We start from the raw sequence: 18900 nt of genomic DNA on the forward strand, positions 1-18900 counted from the left end.
TTATAAAATAATGCCAGAATGGTGTTGGTGGAATAATGGTGCCGCAGTGTATGTTGCTAATTGAACTACTACAGCTTGAGCTTCAACTCATATCTTCTTTCTATACTGGCTGTTAGATGTCCCCTCTATTTAGGAACAGCACATTCTGATTGGTAAAAGAAGCGTATATACTCCACATAAAGGACACAGACCTGTGTTACTAAACAGTATTTGTACAGCGTGAAATGGTCAAAAGCTAATGTCAGATTTGTCATGCAAATAAACCCAGATTGTATGGAGACAGTGTAGGCAGTGTCTTCCTCTTGTTTCAGACAAAAGCTCTGAAACTTTCACCTTGAGATATTCATAATCCTGAGATAGATTATTTGATATATTTTCCATTATCCTTCCACACTGTTAGAACTGCTAACATTCTACCAATTTATTTCTTATTTCTGCTTTGTATCTTTTTATTTTACTTGTATTTAGAGATATAGGTATGTGATAACAGCAGCAATTAAATAATAAAACAGACAGACATAATAGCATTCACATAACATTTGCATACACAGATATTACACTACTACGCCTCACAAGACTTAACATAAAATCCGATGATAATCTTATTTAGCTCAAAGGAATAGCAGAATGTTTATGATAGTTTCCCATAAATCTTAAAAACATCTCTACAAAACATAATTACAGTATCTATAAAAGTCTACAGAAATGAATGCTAAATGGTTTCTATTATTTTTGTAGCTATCTCCTAATATTAAATTAAAACTTACCATTACAATAGTACTAAAACCTACAATATATAAAAATTATATAAAAATTTACACGTCTTCCAAATAATTGTCTACAAAGCTCAGCTTCTTATGCACAAGATTCAATATGGTGCTTAAATCAGAAATCTGACACATCATGTAAAAACAGTAATACATAAAACACACTATTACGGTTCCATCCATGATGTGCTGGTAAAACCAGTGACCCTCACAGCATGCATGAAATCTAGTGCTGTGCTACCATAGGAAGCAATCAAAACAACAGAGGATAGAAGATAATTCCTCTACCAGCAAAGCCCTGCCACAACTATCTTATCAACTCCACAGGCAATACTCAGATATCTAAGTACATGGAGGTATCTGTACTCCCTGCAAAAACCACTGCTCATGTCATTTCTCCTGCATTCAATTGCTCCAGTACCTAAGGATGAGTTAAGAGAAACAATACCGTACTCACACATATAATTTATCATTTTATTGCTGCTTTAGACAAGTACTGCTAATATTTACTTGCAAAAGATGATATATTAAAACACACTTAGTGTTAACAGTATAAAATGAAATAGCAAACCATGGGAGTAAACGCATACATATGTGTATATGCACTTGCACACATGTACACACACTATTTTTTTGTTTTGTAAAGAACATCTTAAAGAAGAAATAAAAACTACTTACACCAGAATAGAAAGGCTCACCAGACACACAGATCACATCCTGCTCCTGGATCATCAAAATATCTTTGGCTAAGTGCAGTCGCACTTTGAAAGGCTCCTGGTTACCATCCTGCAGCAAACAAACCCCTGTCTTTGTCTTCAGAGGAAGGAATAAAGAAAAAAAGTTTTTTTCAGTTAGCACTTTGCATTGCTAGAGGTGATATAGTTGAGAGATAGGTACAGTTACCATAAATACATTAACAATTATCTAAAACTATTTCCAGCAATCACTGTATTTACTGTGTTTAGACTACAAGAGAACAATGGTTATAGTAGCATATAGTGAAGGTAGATTTTGCAATAATAAGGTGCTATTTCACTGATGATGAAATTGTGTTGAATTGATGAAATTTGAAGTTTCAAATTTCTTCAGATCAGCTGTGTTCTTACTTTCCATCTTTGTATTAAATGTTTCCACCTCACTTGAACGTGAAGTAAAAGCTAATGCTCCACATATTACACCAATTTTGACACAGAAACACATACGATGACATCTTCAAACTAGCCAGATGTGAACACCAAAAGCTACATGAACCAGTTGTGGACTTTTCCTTATCTATGAGCACAACATTGACATAATCTTTTATGTTCTATTCAAATGAGGATGCTGAAGTTAAGAATAAGAGAAAATAAATCAAAGAATACAACTCCTTCTAGTAACTTACTTCTTGCTCCATTTCTGTATTTTACATTTATGGCTAAAGATCAAGAATTCTGTAGGATTCTTCAATATAAAATAAGTGATTTTGCAGCAATTAACAGTGTCTTCGTGGTTGTACCTATTTGTGCTATCTTTTGGGGCATTATATATTAAAGGGTTGAGCATTGAAGAAGTTGGTACATGTAAGTACTATCAGTATTTAATAATTTTTCCCTTAAGGCTGTGTTGAAAATAGCACTCTTTTAACACCTCATAAATGGAAAAAAGTCCTATTGGTAGAGCATTTTTAGTATGAGAAATCTACTTACAATCAATATAAAAATTTAGCCTTATAACATGTAATTTACCAGTATAACACATGTATTTGCATAGATACAGATATTATATGTATCCACATATGTATCTCAGAAGAAAATTCACATGTAAATAGCATTTAAAATCTTGGACTCATCAGTGCCAATAAGAAAACTTTCACTGTCTTTATAGAGGTCAGATTTCAATCCACCACCTGTAAAAAGCTGGCTTAAGAGGAGATCAAGGAAACAAAAGCATTTCTGTGAACTTTAAGTGCCAAGGTCGACCTGGCTGAATCTGAGGTCTCTTTCTCAGACAAGAGTTTAAAAGAGGATTTGGAAGATCTCCCCATAATGTGCTCTGATACTTTACATCCATAGCATGGAGAGAACAAACACAAATATGGAACTGACAGTAGGCAACTGGCTGAAGAGAAGTTTAAATCTGTCTCATGAGGCTTTAAAAGAGGTGGAAAGGTTGAGGACAACCTTTAAATAGCTCTATACAATGTTCTCCACTGACAAACTGTTCTGTCACTTCTACTCCATACTGAACACTCAAACTTTGGAATCGTTTTTCCTTGGATGCCAGGAGCAAATGTGTATAACTCAGCTACGATTTTGAAAGTGGTCTGACTTGTTTTTATTCTTTTTAAACTAAATAAGAAGAAATAAAAATTAAGAATTTTATGCATTGAAATCACACTGGGGTCAGTGAAAGCTCTGGTCAAAAGTCATCATACACCCTTTTTTAATATTAAGGTATCTTTTTTTTTGTTTGTAAACAGAATGAGAGAGAAACTGTTTGACATGCACAGACAAAATAAATGGATCACAAAAGGAGTTTGGTTTTCAATACCACTGAAAAATGCCCTCTCATACATAAAAATGTTACAATATTAAAATAAAGACAGAATGGTTCTATCCTTGTAACTTCTGCTTTACAAACTAAGATGCCTCCTTGCTCCACAGAGTTGTGAAGTAAGCAGTAAGTGACAATGGTAGTTGAACAATGTGGGCTGTAAATAACTATGGTCAAATAAAAGGGGCTAGTTACCACTTATATAATGTCTTATGCAGAAGTTTGTAAATGTGTCTTTCCTCCTCCTTGGATAACTGGTAATAGAATAAATTCTGCGTCTCATACACTGAGTATAGCAACTCTGACTTACTTGACTGCACATTTCTGATTTGGTCAATAACCTTATAAAATTTCCAGAGTGTTTCTACAAAAGCAGAGTGGCTTCTTTGGGGGAATTAGAGTCAGATAACCATAGCAGACACAGTTAGCCATTAGAATAAAATTAAATTTCAAGTCAGTTTCTAAATGCATGTGGGCTGAGCTTTTTCAGTCTGAACAAGGAAATCAAGCTTGGGAACAGTAAAATATTTTGGCCCTTGGAAAGACTGATCACACACACTCAGGGACCTTATTTACATCAGACACTCTAAAATGTAATGAACCACTTCACTGTCGTTGGGCTTTATGAAAGCTGGTTTACGATACAGTTCAAAATTAAATCTTACATTATACTACCTCCTTCCCTCTCTTATCTGAAAGCAGCATTAACAACCACGTAAAGGAGAAGAATGTAGTGCAGTTTCATTAGGTAGCTTCAAAAAAAGACCTTGTTAACAAAGACTGGGATTTAATTATTTGGTTTAATTTTTGTCTGCTGAAATTTATTTTTTTTTCTGCTCTCGCCCAACCCCTTCAAAGCATCCCATAAACTGGATCAAATAAAGATATCAGCTCCTGAATCCTTATCCAGAGCTGGAACTTAGGGAAGACAAACTGTATATATAATTTCATGTAAATTGCTCTGCACATCACAATTTTCATTCATGTGACCCCAGCAAAACTATTCTCATTGAAAGGACACCAACTGACTAGCCTATACCCCTGCCCTCTCTTACTCTTGAAGAGCTTAGATGAGAGTGTGTGTGTGTGTGTGTGTGTGTGTGTGTGGTGTGGGGATGCAGGGCTATGGCTGGTGTTAGCTTTTGTTCCTGGTACTAATTTTTAAGACACTCCCTGTGGGGGTGTGCTAAAATTCTTCCCTTCAAGCCTTCTCTGTTTCACTAATAGAGGGCCCTACCCCTGGCTTGCAGCAATAAAACAGCATAGGGCACATCAGCTGAGTGACTGTCACCGTCAGTGTGAGGTCATGCAAGACATCCCCTTGTGTTCAAGTGTGTGATACACTGCATTACCTTACAGCAGACATGGATAGAGAAGCACAGTTCAGCTGATAACAGTTTGTTAAGTTAATACAACCTGACTGTATCTTTAAGCCTGAATCACCAAGAACATTGCCTTATATATAGAGTTTGGCACCTGACGGGAAGAAAACAAGAGTGTTTGAGGTGTGTTAAGGAAGGCATAGGGAAGCAATATAAAGCAATATAAAGCAGGGGAAAAAAAAGAGTTTCCATATGGGAGAAGAGCCTGTGACTTCAAGCAAAAGCAGTGATGAAGAAAGGTAGAGGCACCTAAGTAACAGATGCGGTGAATTTTGCACCTGCACAATGCTGCCTCTGCCATCTCGTTCTATATCCTTTTAAACTGAGTTAGACAAGAACACTGATGTGGCAAGAGCTGATGTTCTTGGAACTGCTTACAGTTCCTGAACTAATATAAGTACAAGAGGGGCTGAAAACTGATCCCCCTTTGCTTTGCCACACCAATCTGTGGTGAACTTTCTGCTTAAGGTCACTGTTAGAGAACAGTACAGGCAGAACCCTTAGGGTAGACTGCTTCTCTAAATGATATGGTTACACTCTGATCATTATTAGCAACAAGGCAGTGAAAAAAGGCCATTTAAAAATCTTTTCCAATTATACCCTGACTTACAGTACATTGTCCATATGTGCTGTGTATAAGATCTGGCCCTAATAACTTTTCTAAAAGGAATTTAGAAATTTTTACATACTAAAGACAGCTTAGTGCAATATATATGGCCTTAACAAATATTTAAGAATTAATTTCAGAGGAAACAAAAATGAAAACTGCACTTTATACATTTATGCTAGCAGCAGTCTCTACCAAACACATATCAAAATAAATACTGTAGAAAAAACATCTTTAAAGTTATCTGTTGATTTACAAGTCAACTTCCTATGTAACAATTTTTTTAAAATTTTTTTTGGTGTAAATAAGTCTGCTGGAAGATTTTTCTGTTGAAGAATTTTTTTTTTTCTTGTCATTTATGACAAAAAAAATTCTAAAACATTTTCTGTGTTGTTCTAGAGGAGACTTAGCATTTCAGGCAATTTTAAATAGTCATAATTAGTTTTCAAGACATAGATATCTTTTCATCTATACTATTTAATTTGTCTTTTGCCTTACATTAATAAAACAATTTATTTAGCTTTGCTCCTTTATTTTCACAGCAGTAGGAAGACTTAAACAGATATCTCAGAATAGTTCAGTCCACGAACTAGTTGAAGAAAGGAAGATAGGAAAAAAAATCTCAGCACATTTTCTATGCAAGGTGACCTGGATTTTTAGTTTCTTTTTACCGATATGTCCTAAAATAAACTAAACCTCTTCAACTCAGTTTTAAGTCCTGAAATTTATTTCTACTATCAAAAACCTGATACCAGTAAGGAGAATGGGTTTCAGAGACTATCTTAAAAGTGTATGTAGTTCCTTCAGATTAATATCTACCCTTTTGGATGCTTATTTGAACTGAGGCTGACCCCTGAGTATTTGGAGATATGCCTGTCACTGCTTTATAATCACAAGTATAAGAATAAAAAAAAGCAATTGAATCAGAGTATTAAGAAAGTAATGGCAATGGATTCAAGAGGTAGGAATATGTGTCAGAACCACATAAAGGATGTTTTTAAAATGGTCCAGCTACACATTTTGTGGAGGTGTTGCTAGATTAAGTGAAAAGTACTTATATTGTCAAAAATTGGAATGTAGCCCAGACACACTGGGATGTGTTCAGCTTGTCATTCAGAGCCTCTTCTATCAGATATCAACATTTTCCAATCGAAAGGACAGCAAGTCCATTCCTGCATATGGATTGTACACTCCAATCTGAAAGAACCGCAGAAAAATTCTGAATTTGTACTTGAACTTATTTTTATTTAATTTGTCAAGTATTTGCCAGGTGTTTGACTGTGGTATTCTTCACAAGTGATTTTCTTGAATGAATAAAGTCTCCTAGAGAAAGTCCTTGTTTCACACAGTCTGTAATTCAATGTGTAAATTAGGCATTTGGAAATATATATATATATTTATGTAAGTATATATATATGAGTTTCTTACTGAACTAAGGTACTTTTTATTAGAGCAAAAACTTTCATTTTCTGACCCTATAAGGACACCACTTTGATTTCTGAATTACCAATGAGCTTACTGGGACTAGAGAGTTGAGGTTAAGAGGTAAGATTACATAAAATTAAAGGTTATTATGAGAACATGCACATTTCCTCAAATTTACTTCTCCCAGTATATGACACTCTAACAGGCATTGTAATTACCAGTCATTTTCCATCTTGTTATTTTGGGATTAAATTATGAGTTGAAATTTCATTTTTAGAAAAATCCCAGAAACCCGAGGTTTTAAAAATCCCAGTATTGCTATCTAATAGGATTTATAAACAAAGGAAAACAGCAGCTCAGGTTGAAATGTGTAAATCATAAAATAGCATAAAGGTGACTAGACATGGACAAAAAATGTGTGTAACAGGCTTTAGGGAAGAAAGCCAGGAGGAAGTCAAAATATGGCTTAAAAATTAAAACACATTCTGTGGAAAGAAAGAAAAAACACCAAAAAACCAAGCAACTAGATGGATGTTGAAACAGAAGTCACTAAACCTCTGATTAGCAAAATGTATCAAATTATAAGGTTTGTGAAGTCACCAAGAATATTCATAGAATTCATAAAGCAGAGGAAACACAAAAAGTTTACCAATTCAAACTAATCCTTCAAACAAACAATGGACAGTACTGTGAAAATAGATTAATAGATTTTAAGCATGAAAATAAATGGGGCATTTATTAACTTAAATAAGTTTGATGTTATATTCAGGGGAAAAAAAAAAAAAGCCAAGCTATTAGAAGTAAAGAATGAGATATCAAAAGTTAGAAAATTAGAAAAGTTAGAAAGCTGTTCATGCAGCTTGTTCTTAAAGTGCATGGAAAATATGAACTTAAAAAAAACATTAAAAAGTATCCTGGGGAAAATGTCCTTATGCATTATAATCATCCCAAGTCTGCAATTTCATCAGAAGGGTACTTTCACCGCAGAAGACAGTATTATGTCAGAGACTGAGGTTATCTTCCAAGAGATAGTTTTCAGAATATAGAATAAGGTCAAGCAAGTACAGGAGAGCATTTAAAGAACCCCGTGACTTCATGATTTATACCCTTGTAAAGTTCAGAAAGCTCAGGATAAAGGGTAAAAGAGGAAGTGGTTAGTCTTATGGTTTAGAAATTGTTAAGTACAAGAAAAAGTAAAATTGGTACATTTGCTGATCAGTGAGGGAAAGAGCATGGAATATAGAATAATCAAATATGAAACAGTGAAAAACTTCCCACAACTAACACGTGGAGAATCCACCAAAAAAATATAATTTTCCCCTCCTTAGATACCAGATAGTTTTCCTTAAAAGAAAATGTGTGTATGTGTGTAAGGCCTCCTCTTTCTGTAGTGCCTTTTAAATTGTCTAGCATAGAAGGTATTTTTTTGCAGAATAAAACTACTTTACAATGCCTTGAAAGGCAGCACAGCCTAAAGATAAGATGCTTAGGGGAGAAAGTAATTATTAGGACCATAGGAATCATCTTTAGATTGACAAGAAACTCTATCTGTCTACATATATGTGTTTAAGCTCTATAATAGCACTGACTGTACCATTCAGACCTGCAGAAGGAACTTGGGCACAAAGTGCACATGCAGGTACCTACAAGCACACAAGACCATTTCAGTGTCCAAATCCCACTAGTAGACACCACAAAAAATAAGGGAGGCATGAGAGCATCAGTACTGTGGAAGAACTAAGATTCCCTCAGGGACACCCAATGCACTAGAGCAGCAGATATTTAGAATGAATGAAAAAAAATTGACTATGTCATGAACACTAAAAGCCGTGCTTTCGCCTCAGTGTATCTATGTGGAATATTTTGGTTTTATGCTAATCAGAACACAGCTCAAATCATTTACTGCCACTAGTAAGGATGGAAGTATCAACAAGAATCTGAGCTCCAGTTGTCATTTTGGGAGAGCAATCTCAGTTCTACAGTGGTGGTTGTTACAGCACTGGGAAGGGTGATAAGATACTCAGATGAAAGGAAACAAAAAGGGGAAGAAGAGGAATATCAAATAGTCCAGATGCTTCATGACAGCTTTTATCGCCATTATCCAAAACTGTTCAGTAACTATTTTGGCATAGAAGACCAGAGATATTTTTCCAAGATATGTAGTATGATTGACAATTTGATACAGTAGGAGATGGAGGGGACAGAAGCCTGAAAGTTTAAATGTACCGACTAGTTAATAAATTAAACAAAATTACCTCGAGCAAAGTGTACAGCTACCTTATGTTTCATGTCAATAGTTGAAATAAATAAAATAATATCAAAATCTTTGTGGCTTGGAGTGACTAAACTATTGCCAAAGATGTGCCAAGATGGAATAGAATCACAAGTTAATTAAGGATACAGTGCCACAATGGTATTTTCCTTTGTCACTATCATCACTTTCCTAAGCTCAAGCACCAGATGAAGTTTTGGTGACAAATCTGGCAAATTTTAAGGTATTAAGGAAATTTTATTAAAAGTAATAGCTGAAAGGTACATATTGGGAACTGAAATACCTAATAGAATGGATGATTACACCTCATATTGACCTTGTGAAAAATCTCATTAAGTAATTAATTAATACTTGAATGGTGCAATTCGAAGTCCAAATAACACCCTGTCCAGTTCCATCAGCCTATTGAGAGCCCATTACCACAAGCTCAGAGGACTCCAGGAGCAGAATGGCAGGGGGGAAGCCAAATTATTGACTCAGAAAGGGACACTCAGTCTCTGTCCCCTGCCAGGGCTGTCCCAGGACAGCTTCAGCTCCAGTGTCAGAATGTGAAAACCATTATGATAAGAAAATGCCATAGCACCTCTTGCAGTGAGTCGAGGTCACCACAAGGGAGCATGGGACACACCATGGGATGTAGTTTTGGATTGCACCAGAGCTATCATGGGATGTTTAAGGAAGGACGCAAAGGCAGGGAAAGGGATTCAGTGTTTTGGGGAGGAACAAGTATGGGAAAACAAAGAGTTATGGGAAAAAAAGTGGTTGGTCATATGTAGTTTTCTAGTCAGTGTCCTTGTCCGACCATGCCCTGAGCCCGACCTATGTAGTCTGTCCTATTGTCTTTAAATTACTTTCCAATTTTTTTCCTGGGTGAGAGATTCTATAGTGGGTGATTTTGTGTGTGTGTGTGTGTGTGTGTGTGTATGTGAGAGAGAGAGACAGTCTGTACCAGCAGCTGCAGAGAGGGTGAGGCCTCAAGGGGCTATGAAAACTGGGATTCAGGGGTAGCTGCTGGGCACACTGTCTGGAAGGACATTTGGAGGCATCCACAGTGTACACAGACATATATTTTCAGTCCTGCTCAGCCAGAGAGAGTAACAGGATGAAGTCGTCGCTGTCTGTGTAAGTGCTCTGTGTGTTGGTACGTGATCTGTGTGGTTGGTCATGTACATAAGTATATCCATATATATGGATACATGTAGTGTATGTGTGTGCCCTGTCTGCATATGCCTATTGGGGATACATCTTCACCCTCACTACTGTCTGAACCTGGGCATACAGAGCTGCAGCATCCTCTGTTCTTGTGGGTTTTTAGATCCAGCTCACTGTATCCTCCCCCAAGCAAAAATCATAGTAGACTGTGCATTACAGTGATAGTGCTAAGGTTTCAGTTAAAAATTACACTGTGCAAGTATAAGGCTGCTGATAACTTATTTAGACATAGGAGTTTGATGAAAGTGGGTTGAAAGTCTATATTTTATAAACTTCAGTTTGGGAGGAAAGAGGTAGACCGTAGTCTCAGAAGTGACACCACTGACCCTGTAGCACAAAGCCCATTTTACACAAAGCATATAAACGGGTTGAATCCACCTCATTTAATTCTATTAATCTAAAAGCTACAGGAGCCTTCTTAGGACCTCCAGATTACGAAGCTTTTTTAGGATGTGTGGAATCATCCTCTCCTTCCCTTGTCTGTCATGGAAGCTCCAACAAAGTAGTTGATTTTTTAAAGAGATACATTTGAAATCAATGCCTCCTTAGAAGCTAGATACAGAATGAAATAGATCTGTCAATGTACTTGCACTGTAAAAACTAAGATAGGAAGCACATGCCAAGTCATCTTCGTGTGGCTGCCCATGTCATTACTGCTGCTGGGCACAGGCTGAAGTTAATTGCCACTAAATAATCTCTACTAGTGTACAGTTTAAAGAATAACAACATAAAAAAATTCTATGAAAATTATATCTGCCTCTCTTCCTGAATAAGTGCATTTAAAAAGAAATCATAAAACCTAAACCAAAATGCCCTTAATTACATGCTTTAACTTTTAATCAGCCACAAAGTGGTCACAAAGTTGATGCTCATTGCAGATACCTTTCAACCGAAAATATTCTATTCAAAAAACCAAACCTAAAAACTAATAAGAATGCTTTCTTCCATGCAAATAATCTGGGATACATTGCTATAAAATTTAGACTGTGCATGGATTTTCTGAGGTATTAAAGCCTGACATGTACCACCCTGGACAAGCATCACAGTATTCTTTCCCAAAGACAAGTTTCACTTTAATATTAGTTTTTGACCCTACTACTCCTTTCAGAATGTCATCATGATTTAATGTTCTTTTGCCTGCTTATTTTCTCTTCTCCCCTGATTTACTCCAATGGATTCTCAAATCACAGTTGGTTTCACCTGCGATTAGTTCTTGGTTCTACTGCTGTTCCCATCCCTTCACACTTGAAGTTCTAGCCAGTTTTCTTGTTCTGAGTCCTAACTTCCTAAACACTTTGTGGTTTTCTGTGTATAGGTAATTGTCCTGATTTTTAATTATAATAATGCATTGACATCATTACACAATTTGGTGTAAATGGTTCTCGATGTGTCTGAATTGCTGAAGTTGTTAAAACCATGTTAAAAGAACTTGTTCACAAAAAATCACTGCATAACATGCCCTTTTTAACATCTACACATACATTTCATTTGTTTTCTTTAAGGCAAAGTTAGTATGAACACAGAAAGCAAAGCACTTCCCTCATCTCTAGTGGAGGGAGACTGACGTACTTTGCATTGACATTATGAAACTATACCTATTTTAGGCAAAAATTACTCTCTTACCTCATTAAATCTAAATGGAACTGCTTTTCATTTTGATCATCTTCACAGCTTCTTTTCTCTCCCAACCCACCTTTTTCCCATACTTTTTCAGATCCCCCTTGGTTCTGCTGAGCAGCACCAGACAGATTTCTGACTCCATTGATGTTTTTCTTTGTGTACAGGCTTTCAGCTATAAACACTTCATAAAGAGCAAAGCTCACACAAAACATAGCTACCTGCACCTACATTGTGCCTAAAGAGGTACATTGTAACAGAAAGAGGTGAGGTCTAGTAATGAATACACCTGGAAAAATTCTTTCATCTTCTACTACAAAGTCTATCTGCCACCATGAAGTGACCAGATGAATAACTTATTGTTGATTATATAATTCCTAAAATTTCAGGAAAAAAAGGTTAAAAAAAAAAGAATACTGCATCTAAAAAGGATTAAAAGTTCATTGAGTTTTCATTCTACTATTGTTTCAAAAGAAAAATATCTGATCCTACCTCTTCACAGGCAGTCCTGAAATCCATGTGCTATGACACAGCAAGTGATATTTGTCTAAAATGGAGAGAAAGATTTCATTAGAATGAAAAAGCAAAGCATAAAAGTTATCTGTCTGAGCTGAGCAGTTGCAGTTCTCATTGTTAGGTCCAGTTATAGACATATCTTAAAAGGAGAAATGATCAAAGTTGCATCGGGATTAGGAAGCATAGGATGTTAGAAGTTGTTCCTGGTTCTTATATAGTACACAACCTGGTTTCCTTGAATATCAACAGCTTGCAATCAACACCTCTTCCCTTTCACAGGGTATTCAAATCTACTTTTCTTACTGTAAGTTGTAAATTTCTTTTTGTTTTTGTTTGTTTGTTTGTTTGTTTGTTTTCAAAAGTAAGAGTGTACTTGGAAGTAACAAAAATAGAGACAACTAAGTTTTGTTCTTCAGAACACTCTTTTTTAATAAATGCTGTTTTTTTCTTTTCTCGCCTAGTTGAAAACCATCTAGCACCAATACCTTTTGTCTCACGTTTTATTAATATACCTAAGCTCTCCACAGAAGCCAGTGTCATTTAACAGTGTACTTACTTTGCAGAAATATTTATGAGTTGAAAAACAAATGTTAGAAAAGTCAGGAATATGTGTGAGTGCTGGCAAAATGTCACACCAAATCCTGTGATTATTACTTTGCCTGGCCTTTACCCAAAGTATTCATCCCAATGCACACTTATGCATTCATTTATTTATGTGATAAAGCCACTGGAACAGGATGTTAGCAGAGGCTAATAACAGTGTCCTGCTACTTATTCTACAATAGAAACACTCATGCATCAGTAAATAACATTTTCAGGAAACACAAAACAGTCCTGGGCAAAACAGTAATTTCATTCAATGGCTGGAAAAACAATCATGTTACAAAATTCTCTCCATCGAGTACTTTATTGCTCTTCTGTATTAATTATGTGCTTGCAATTATTTGTATTAGTACTCAAAGTTCCAAAACAAAATTTGTCCCATTAACCTAGGTTTAAAATAAAATTTAAAAACTATACCTGACATAGTACAAAAATTTAAGTCCTAATAATTAAAACAAAGTCTCTTAATAAAATCCCATCATTAAGTCTCTTGATTTATTTTGCTACTCTGGATGCAGTTTTAATAAATTGAAGTATATGCACACATATGAGGTTAATGTTCTCTATTTATTGAGCTCTGCCTGGTTCACAGTCCGTGCTCTAGACTAATTTCTAAGAGAGCTAGCCTAGATTGGTTAGGTTACAATTTAGAAATTTAAAAAGGACCCATCGTCATTCCTTCCTTATCAGCTTTACGAGAGCACCAAGATCCAACAAAGAACTATATCTGTAATTCTGCTCTCGAAATGCTCGTAAAAAACAAGGTCACTATTACTGTCTCAAAGAATTTCTCTCTGGTGGGACAGTCATTGTGCAACAAAGTGTTTTCCTTGTAATCTTTATGACTCTTTTTTCAGCTGAGTAAGCTGAAGTGGGAAAGAGGCTTTACTCACCTTAGCAAAGTATTCTGAGGACTTCTTAGCCTTCTGGAACTGTAAGAGCACGTATCTTTAAAATGAAGTATTGCACAGTGCTCTCCTTTCTCAGGCCCTGATTATGTCAGGTCACTAATTCCTACTGCAGTCTAAAGTATATATTATGTTATGTTCTGCCTTATTAATAAAAGTTGTGAAAAGTTTGGGTTTGGGCAACTGGTTTCACAGTCAATGACAATTCCACTTCGGTTCTTTTTTTAGCTACTCTGATCTAAATCTTATCGAATCCAGGTCATTTCCAAAACTCAGTATTACTCCATTTTCTTCTTCTTTGTTGTTTTTACGTATTATGCATTTATTTGCTTATATCAGAAATATTTGTATTATCACATAGAAGAACATTCAAGAACAGCTAGGCCTTGCAACTGATTATATATACAGCTCATAATCTAAAATAACTTCTAATTCTGCTCAGATAATAACATAGCAATGTTTCAAGTATGAAGCTTCGCAGGAATACCAAATTCTTTATTGAAAACCTATTTAAACCCTTTTTAAATCCTTTTAAAACCCTTTTAAAACACCTCAACATTTTAAACACCATTGCTATTAACATTAGCATGCTTAAAATTATTTCTGAAAGGCAGGACCGATAGTTCTCTGTCCTATGGCACACAGAGCCCTTGGTCTTTAGAAAGACAGGTCACAAATAATAAATGTTGTCTCTCACTACCTGTTCCTACTTGAAGAATCTACATGGTGAATCTTGGTGATACTTCTTCTCTCTACATGCTACATTAGAAATAGGTAAAATAAAATATACTACAAATACCCTCTTGACATGCATACACTGAAATAACTTCTCTGGTACCCACAGAAAGGTCACACACAATTTTCTCTGGGAAAGCTGGTTTAAGGCCTATTTTTATGATCTCTGACAAGAACTTTTACTAATAAAATGTTGTTTAAAATGTAAAGCTGGAACTACACAATTCTCAACACAAAATCACGTTCATTGCAAAGACTGTACATGTTTCTCAGACATACCATATCTCAGTTACTAATCTTTGCTATATAGCTGACACTGCTTCTGCTTCCCTCTGTTTCCTACCAATTCTCATCTGCAGCTGCACACAGAGAATTTAAGCCCATTATCAATGTTCTTTTTCTGACTATCAGCAATTTTATAACACTTCATATTTTACAAACACCACATAGAAGGTTTGATTACAAAGTGCGGTACCTCATAAATCATCTCAGAAATGTCATTGTTTCCAGCATTTACACTTCAAATAAACACTCAAGATAATTAAATTACAGGAATACAAATCATGCATCATGCAGAAATGTTACATCTTATGCTGCTAAAATTTCTCAATGATTAGTCATTGTCTCCTCCTACAATACATGAATAAAGGCAGAAAATACAAATCTAAGTAATTTAAAAAATAAAACATCTTTAAAATTATAAACCATGAAATCCACTGCTTACAGATATTCTTGATAAGCTTTTGGCTAACCTCTGCAACCCCATCTCCAAATCACAGCCACTTTCACCTGAGCGCCTTTCCAGCTCTCCTAGGAGCTCCCTTCAGCCTCACCTAGACAGCCCACTGGTTACCAGCCCACAGCTCCATTAAGCCTCAATGTTTGATTCTCTTTTGCCCCTCCCCACCCTCAGGTTGCTTTAGGACAAACTGCTCTGGAAGGTGAGAAAGGAGATGCCTGTGGCTTTGAAAGGAGGAGGTGCAGAGGAAACAGCTTCAGGACTAAGCAGAGTGTGCAGGCACAGAGGGAGGCATGAACAGCGCGTATTACTAAAAGAGAGAGAATGGATCCAAAAGCAGTGAGGGTCTCTGAAAGGGCTGGGAACCACTGCAATAAAAGATATGCAAACAAGCAAGCTCTGAAAAGTTTCTTGCCTTCCTTTCAACTTGATTTGCAGTCTGCATTTCTTCCACAACTGAGTTACCAAACTTATGTAGCTTACCTCTGATGCACAAAGGAAGTAATATGTGGCAGACAGATTGGGAAGAGAATTTGACACTCCCTTTGGCAGAACAAGAGGTTACTTAATATTGAAGAAACATTTACCAAGCAGTATTATTATGGCATTTATGTTCTAAAGGGAAATCAATGGCTAAAACATAATGGTAAAAATGAAGGCTGTGGCAGCCCTCAGAGACAAAGCTTAATTTAGGATAATGCACTGAGCACTTGAGCTTTGCTCTGATCTTATAATAAATCAGGTCATATTCCAGTGGTATAATAGATGTAATTTCACAAAGTACTTCCATGACTGAATACACCAGTATACTTAATGTAATAAGATAGCAAACAAAAAGAAAATTCCATGTGCACACAACAGTAAGAAGAGACACTTTGTGAAGTGTTGGAAATAACACAAGCCAAATAAAATACTATTGAAGGAAAATCAGGAAATGCTTAGTTCTCAAGGTTACTGGGGCAAAGTAAGAATACAATACTATATGCACAAATAACAAGTTTATGGAGAAATTATGCATTATGAAATGCATTTTAATTCAGCATATGGTATCACTGCAGCTTGTATAAGTCTTACTTGATGGAGATAAGTCACAAGAAATTCTTATTGTCTGAGAAATGTCTGAACTGCTAACTGGGAAACAGACCATGTTTCAAAGGCAGAAATACTAGATCAGCAACTACTTATGAAGTAGTTTACCACTAAATTTCATTTTTGCCTTTTCAAGTCCTTGATCTATCTCCATTCTTACTAACATCTTTTGTGCTTTACATTGTGGAGATATCTGAAGGAAATCATGTCTGTCATTTTTGTGTGTATTAGGAAATTAAACACACATACATTTTTAACTCTGCAGAGCCTTTAGCAATAACTAAAACTAAGCCCCAAACCATCTCTATTAAAAATAGGGGAAGTAGACTTAGAAATAATCCTTAAATATAGCATAGTCCTTTGTGCTTTACAGGAAATAAAAATATACTTTGGATAAAAGGAAACATTACTTTAAATGCAAATTCCATGAAGGTAGTCTTTCTATTCAGCTTGCCACAAAGTGCTTGGTACTGGATGAGTGGTCAGAGGCACGCAGACAGAACAGTAAATCAAAGGAGCAGTAGAGTAGCTGCAGGTTAATAAACCCCTATTCAGTTATGGTTTTCCAGCACACTTGAATTATATTTTGTTTGAACACTGATTTACTTATGTTCAGTTAACATAATGATTTTTAATAATTTACATATTGGACTAATTTGCTGAAAAATGTCCCAGCAAGTTGGGAAAAGTTTCTAGATCTGAACATATCCTCATGTTTCCCTCACAGAGTTCAATACATGAAGGGGGATCTATATATCCCATGCACAGAATTACAGCTTTACTAAATTAAGTAGAAGGATGCACATAAAGGTGGAGGACCCAAAGCTGCATGTACCCCAATCTACCTGATATGCAAGGACTGAGAGGAACTTTGGAATCAGCAAACCTGTGCATTTCTTTGGCAATGAGGAAAATAATCATCTGACAAAGCTTTTTAACAAAATGTCCAGCTCTTAGCAAAGCTCACGCTTCAAAAGAATTGAAGTTGGCAATTAGTAGCTAACAAGGCTTTTAATGTTTAATTCATTTTACCTTGGTTAAAACAAGTACGGTATTTACTTGCCAGTCACAATTTATTATTTTAGTGGCAAGTATATTAAATATGCAAGCCAAATTAATGACTCACTTTATAAATATCAATTTTTCAAGAATCAGTGAGCCATAAGGAAGTATTAACTGAACGAATGTATCTTGGGCTCCTGTTTGTTTATCCAGTGCTTTTTGCATTAACAGTTATCTAGTGTCCCCCAGAACAACCAACCACAAAATGGCTTAGCATGTAGGCCAGACTGTTCTGGCTTGGCAAAAGAAAACTGTTGGAAATGGTAAACTAAAAAAAAACCAACCAAACCAAAAAAAACAACAACAACAAAAACCAACCAACCAAACAAAAACAAACAAAAACCCGCAAACAAAAACAAAAAACCAAAACCAAACCAAACCAAAAAAAAAAAAAACAAAACAAAAAACCACAACCAACCAAACACAAAACAAAAACTCCAGTGAAACACACAATCATTCAGAAGGAAAAAGTAGAATTACAGGAGAATAATCTGAAAACAGTGATGTTAAATACCAGTGGGCGGCCACTGCACATCTTTATGTGAAATGCTCTGTTGCAAACTGGAACATGAAAGTTTGGCATTGGGTCAAAGCCTACAACATTGTTAGAAAAAAAAACTTGTGTCTGGTCTCTCACTTTTCCAATGCTACCCTCTGGTGATTCAGTAGATGTGTTTAAAAATAATTACATACCTGATTTCAAAGAGAGGTAGTGCACATGTCAGAGCCCAAGCTTGTACTAAATGTCTCCTTATTCTTAACTGCTCTGGAGGCTGCATGAACTGTGACATGATTTAGATTATTTCTCAGTTTTGCCTAAATAACTGTGCCTTGTGTCAAAGATAAACAAAAGTTCTTCTCGGACTATCCAGCAGTGCAGTCTGCATTTTCTCTCCATTATCTCTCAACACAAAATTTCCTTAAAAAAGACATACTGGTAGTCCTCTGCAAAGGCAATTTTTTCTTACTCAAATATAAATTTCATGCCACTATGATTATGCCTAATGCTAATAATTTGCAGTGAGACTTTCGACATTATACTGCATCTTTTGCTTTCACTTAAGTTAAAAAACAAAACAAAACAAAACCATTGTACGAGGTTAGAAAATAAATTAATGGTTGTAAACCCTAAGAAAATATTTTTTTTAGATTTTCATATTCTTTATAAACAACTGATAAAGATATACCAGTACATATAAACATGTGTCAGGTCCAGAATTAATTGCAGAAGCTCTTAATGAAAAAAATTATCATTAACAGCGAAATTTTAAAAATATGATGATATATTGTAAAAATACTGCTTAAGAAAAATCAAAACAATAATATGCAATGAATAGTGAAAATCAAAACCAGATTAAATGAAGAAGGGACATAATATCAGACTTAGTACAGATGCCATTCACTGAATCAAAGAAATAGGAATGTGTTTTACAT

General features: G+C 35.6%; 1 protein-coding gene across 2 annotated transcripts in view; it reads right to left on the minus strand.

Moving 5' to 3' along the window:
- The window catches only part of SNTG1 (syntrophin gamma 1), a 335023-nt gene that overhangs the window by 151781 nt on the left and 164342 nt on the right, over positions 1 to 18900 (minus strand). For both annotated transcript variants that reach the window (XM_018080350.3, XM_018080344.3), the window contains exons 2-3: positions 12307 to 12361; positions 1446 to 1580 (exon numbers count right to left, since the gene is read on the minus strand). In XM_018080350.3, coding sequence (XP_017935839.1) covers positions 1446 to 1580; positions 12307 to 12333 — 162 coding nt within the window. In that variant the 5' untranslated portion in view covers positions 12334 to 12361. The remainder of the gene's footprint in view (positions 1 to 1445; positions 1581 to 12306; positions 12362 to 18900) is intronic.

The sequence above is a fragment of the Manacus vitellinus genome, unplaced genomic scaffold (genome assembly GCF_001715985.3).
Source record: "Manacus vitellinus isolate BGI_N305 unplaced genomic scaffold, ASM171598v3 scaffold_1_pilon, whole genome shotgun sequence".
Taxonomy (NCBI): domain Eukaryota; kingdom Metazoa; phylum Chordata; class Aves; order Passeriformes; family Pipridae; genus Manacus; species Manacus vitellinus.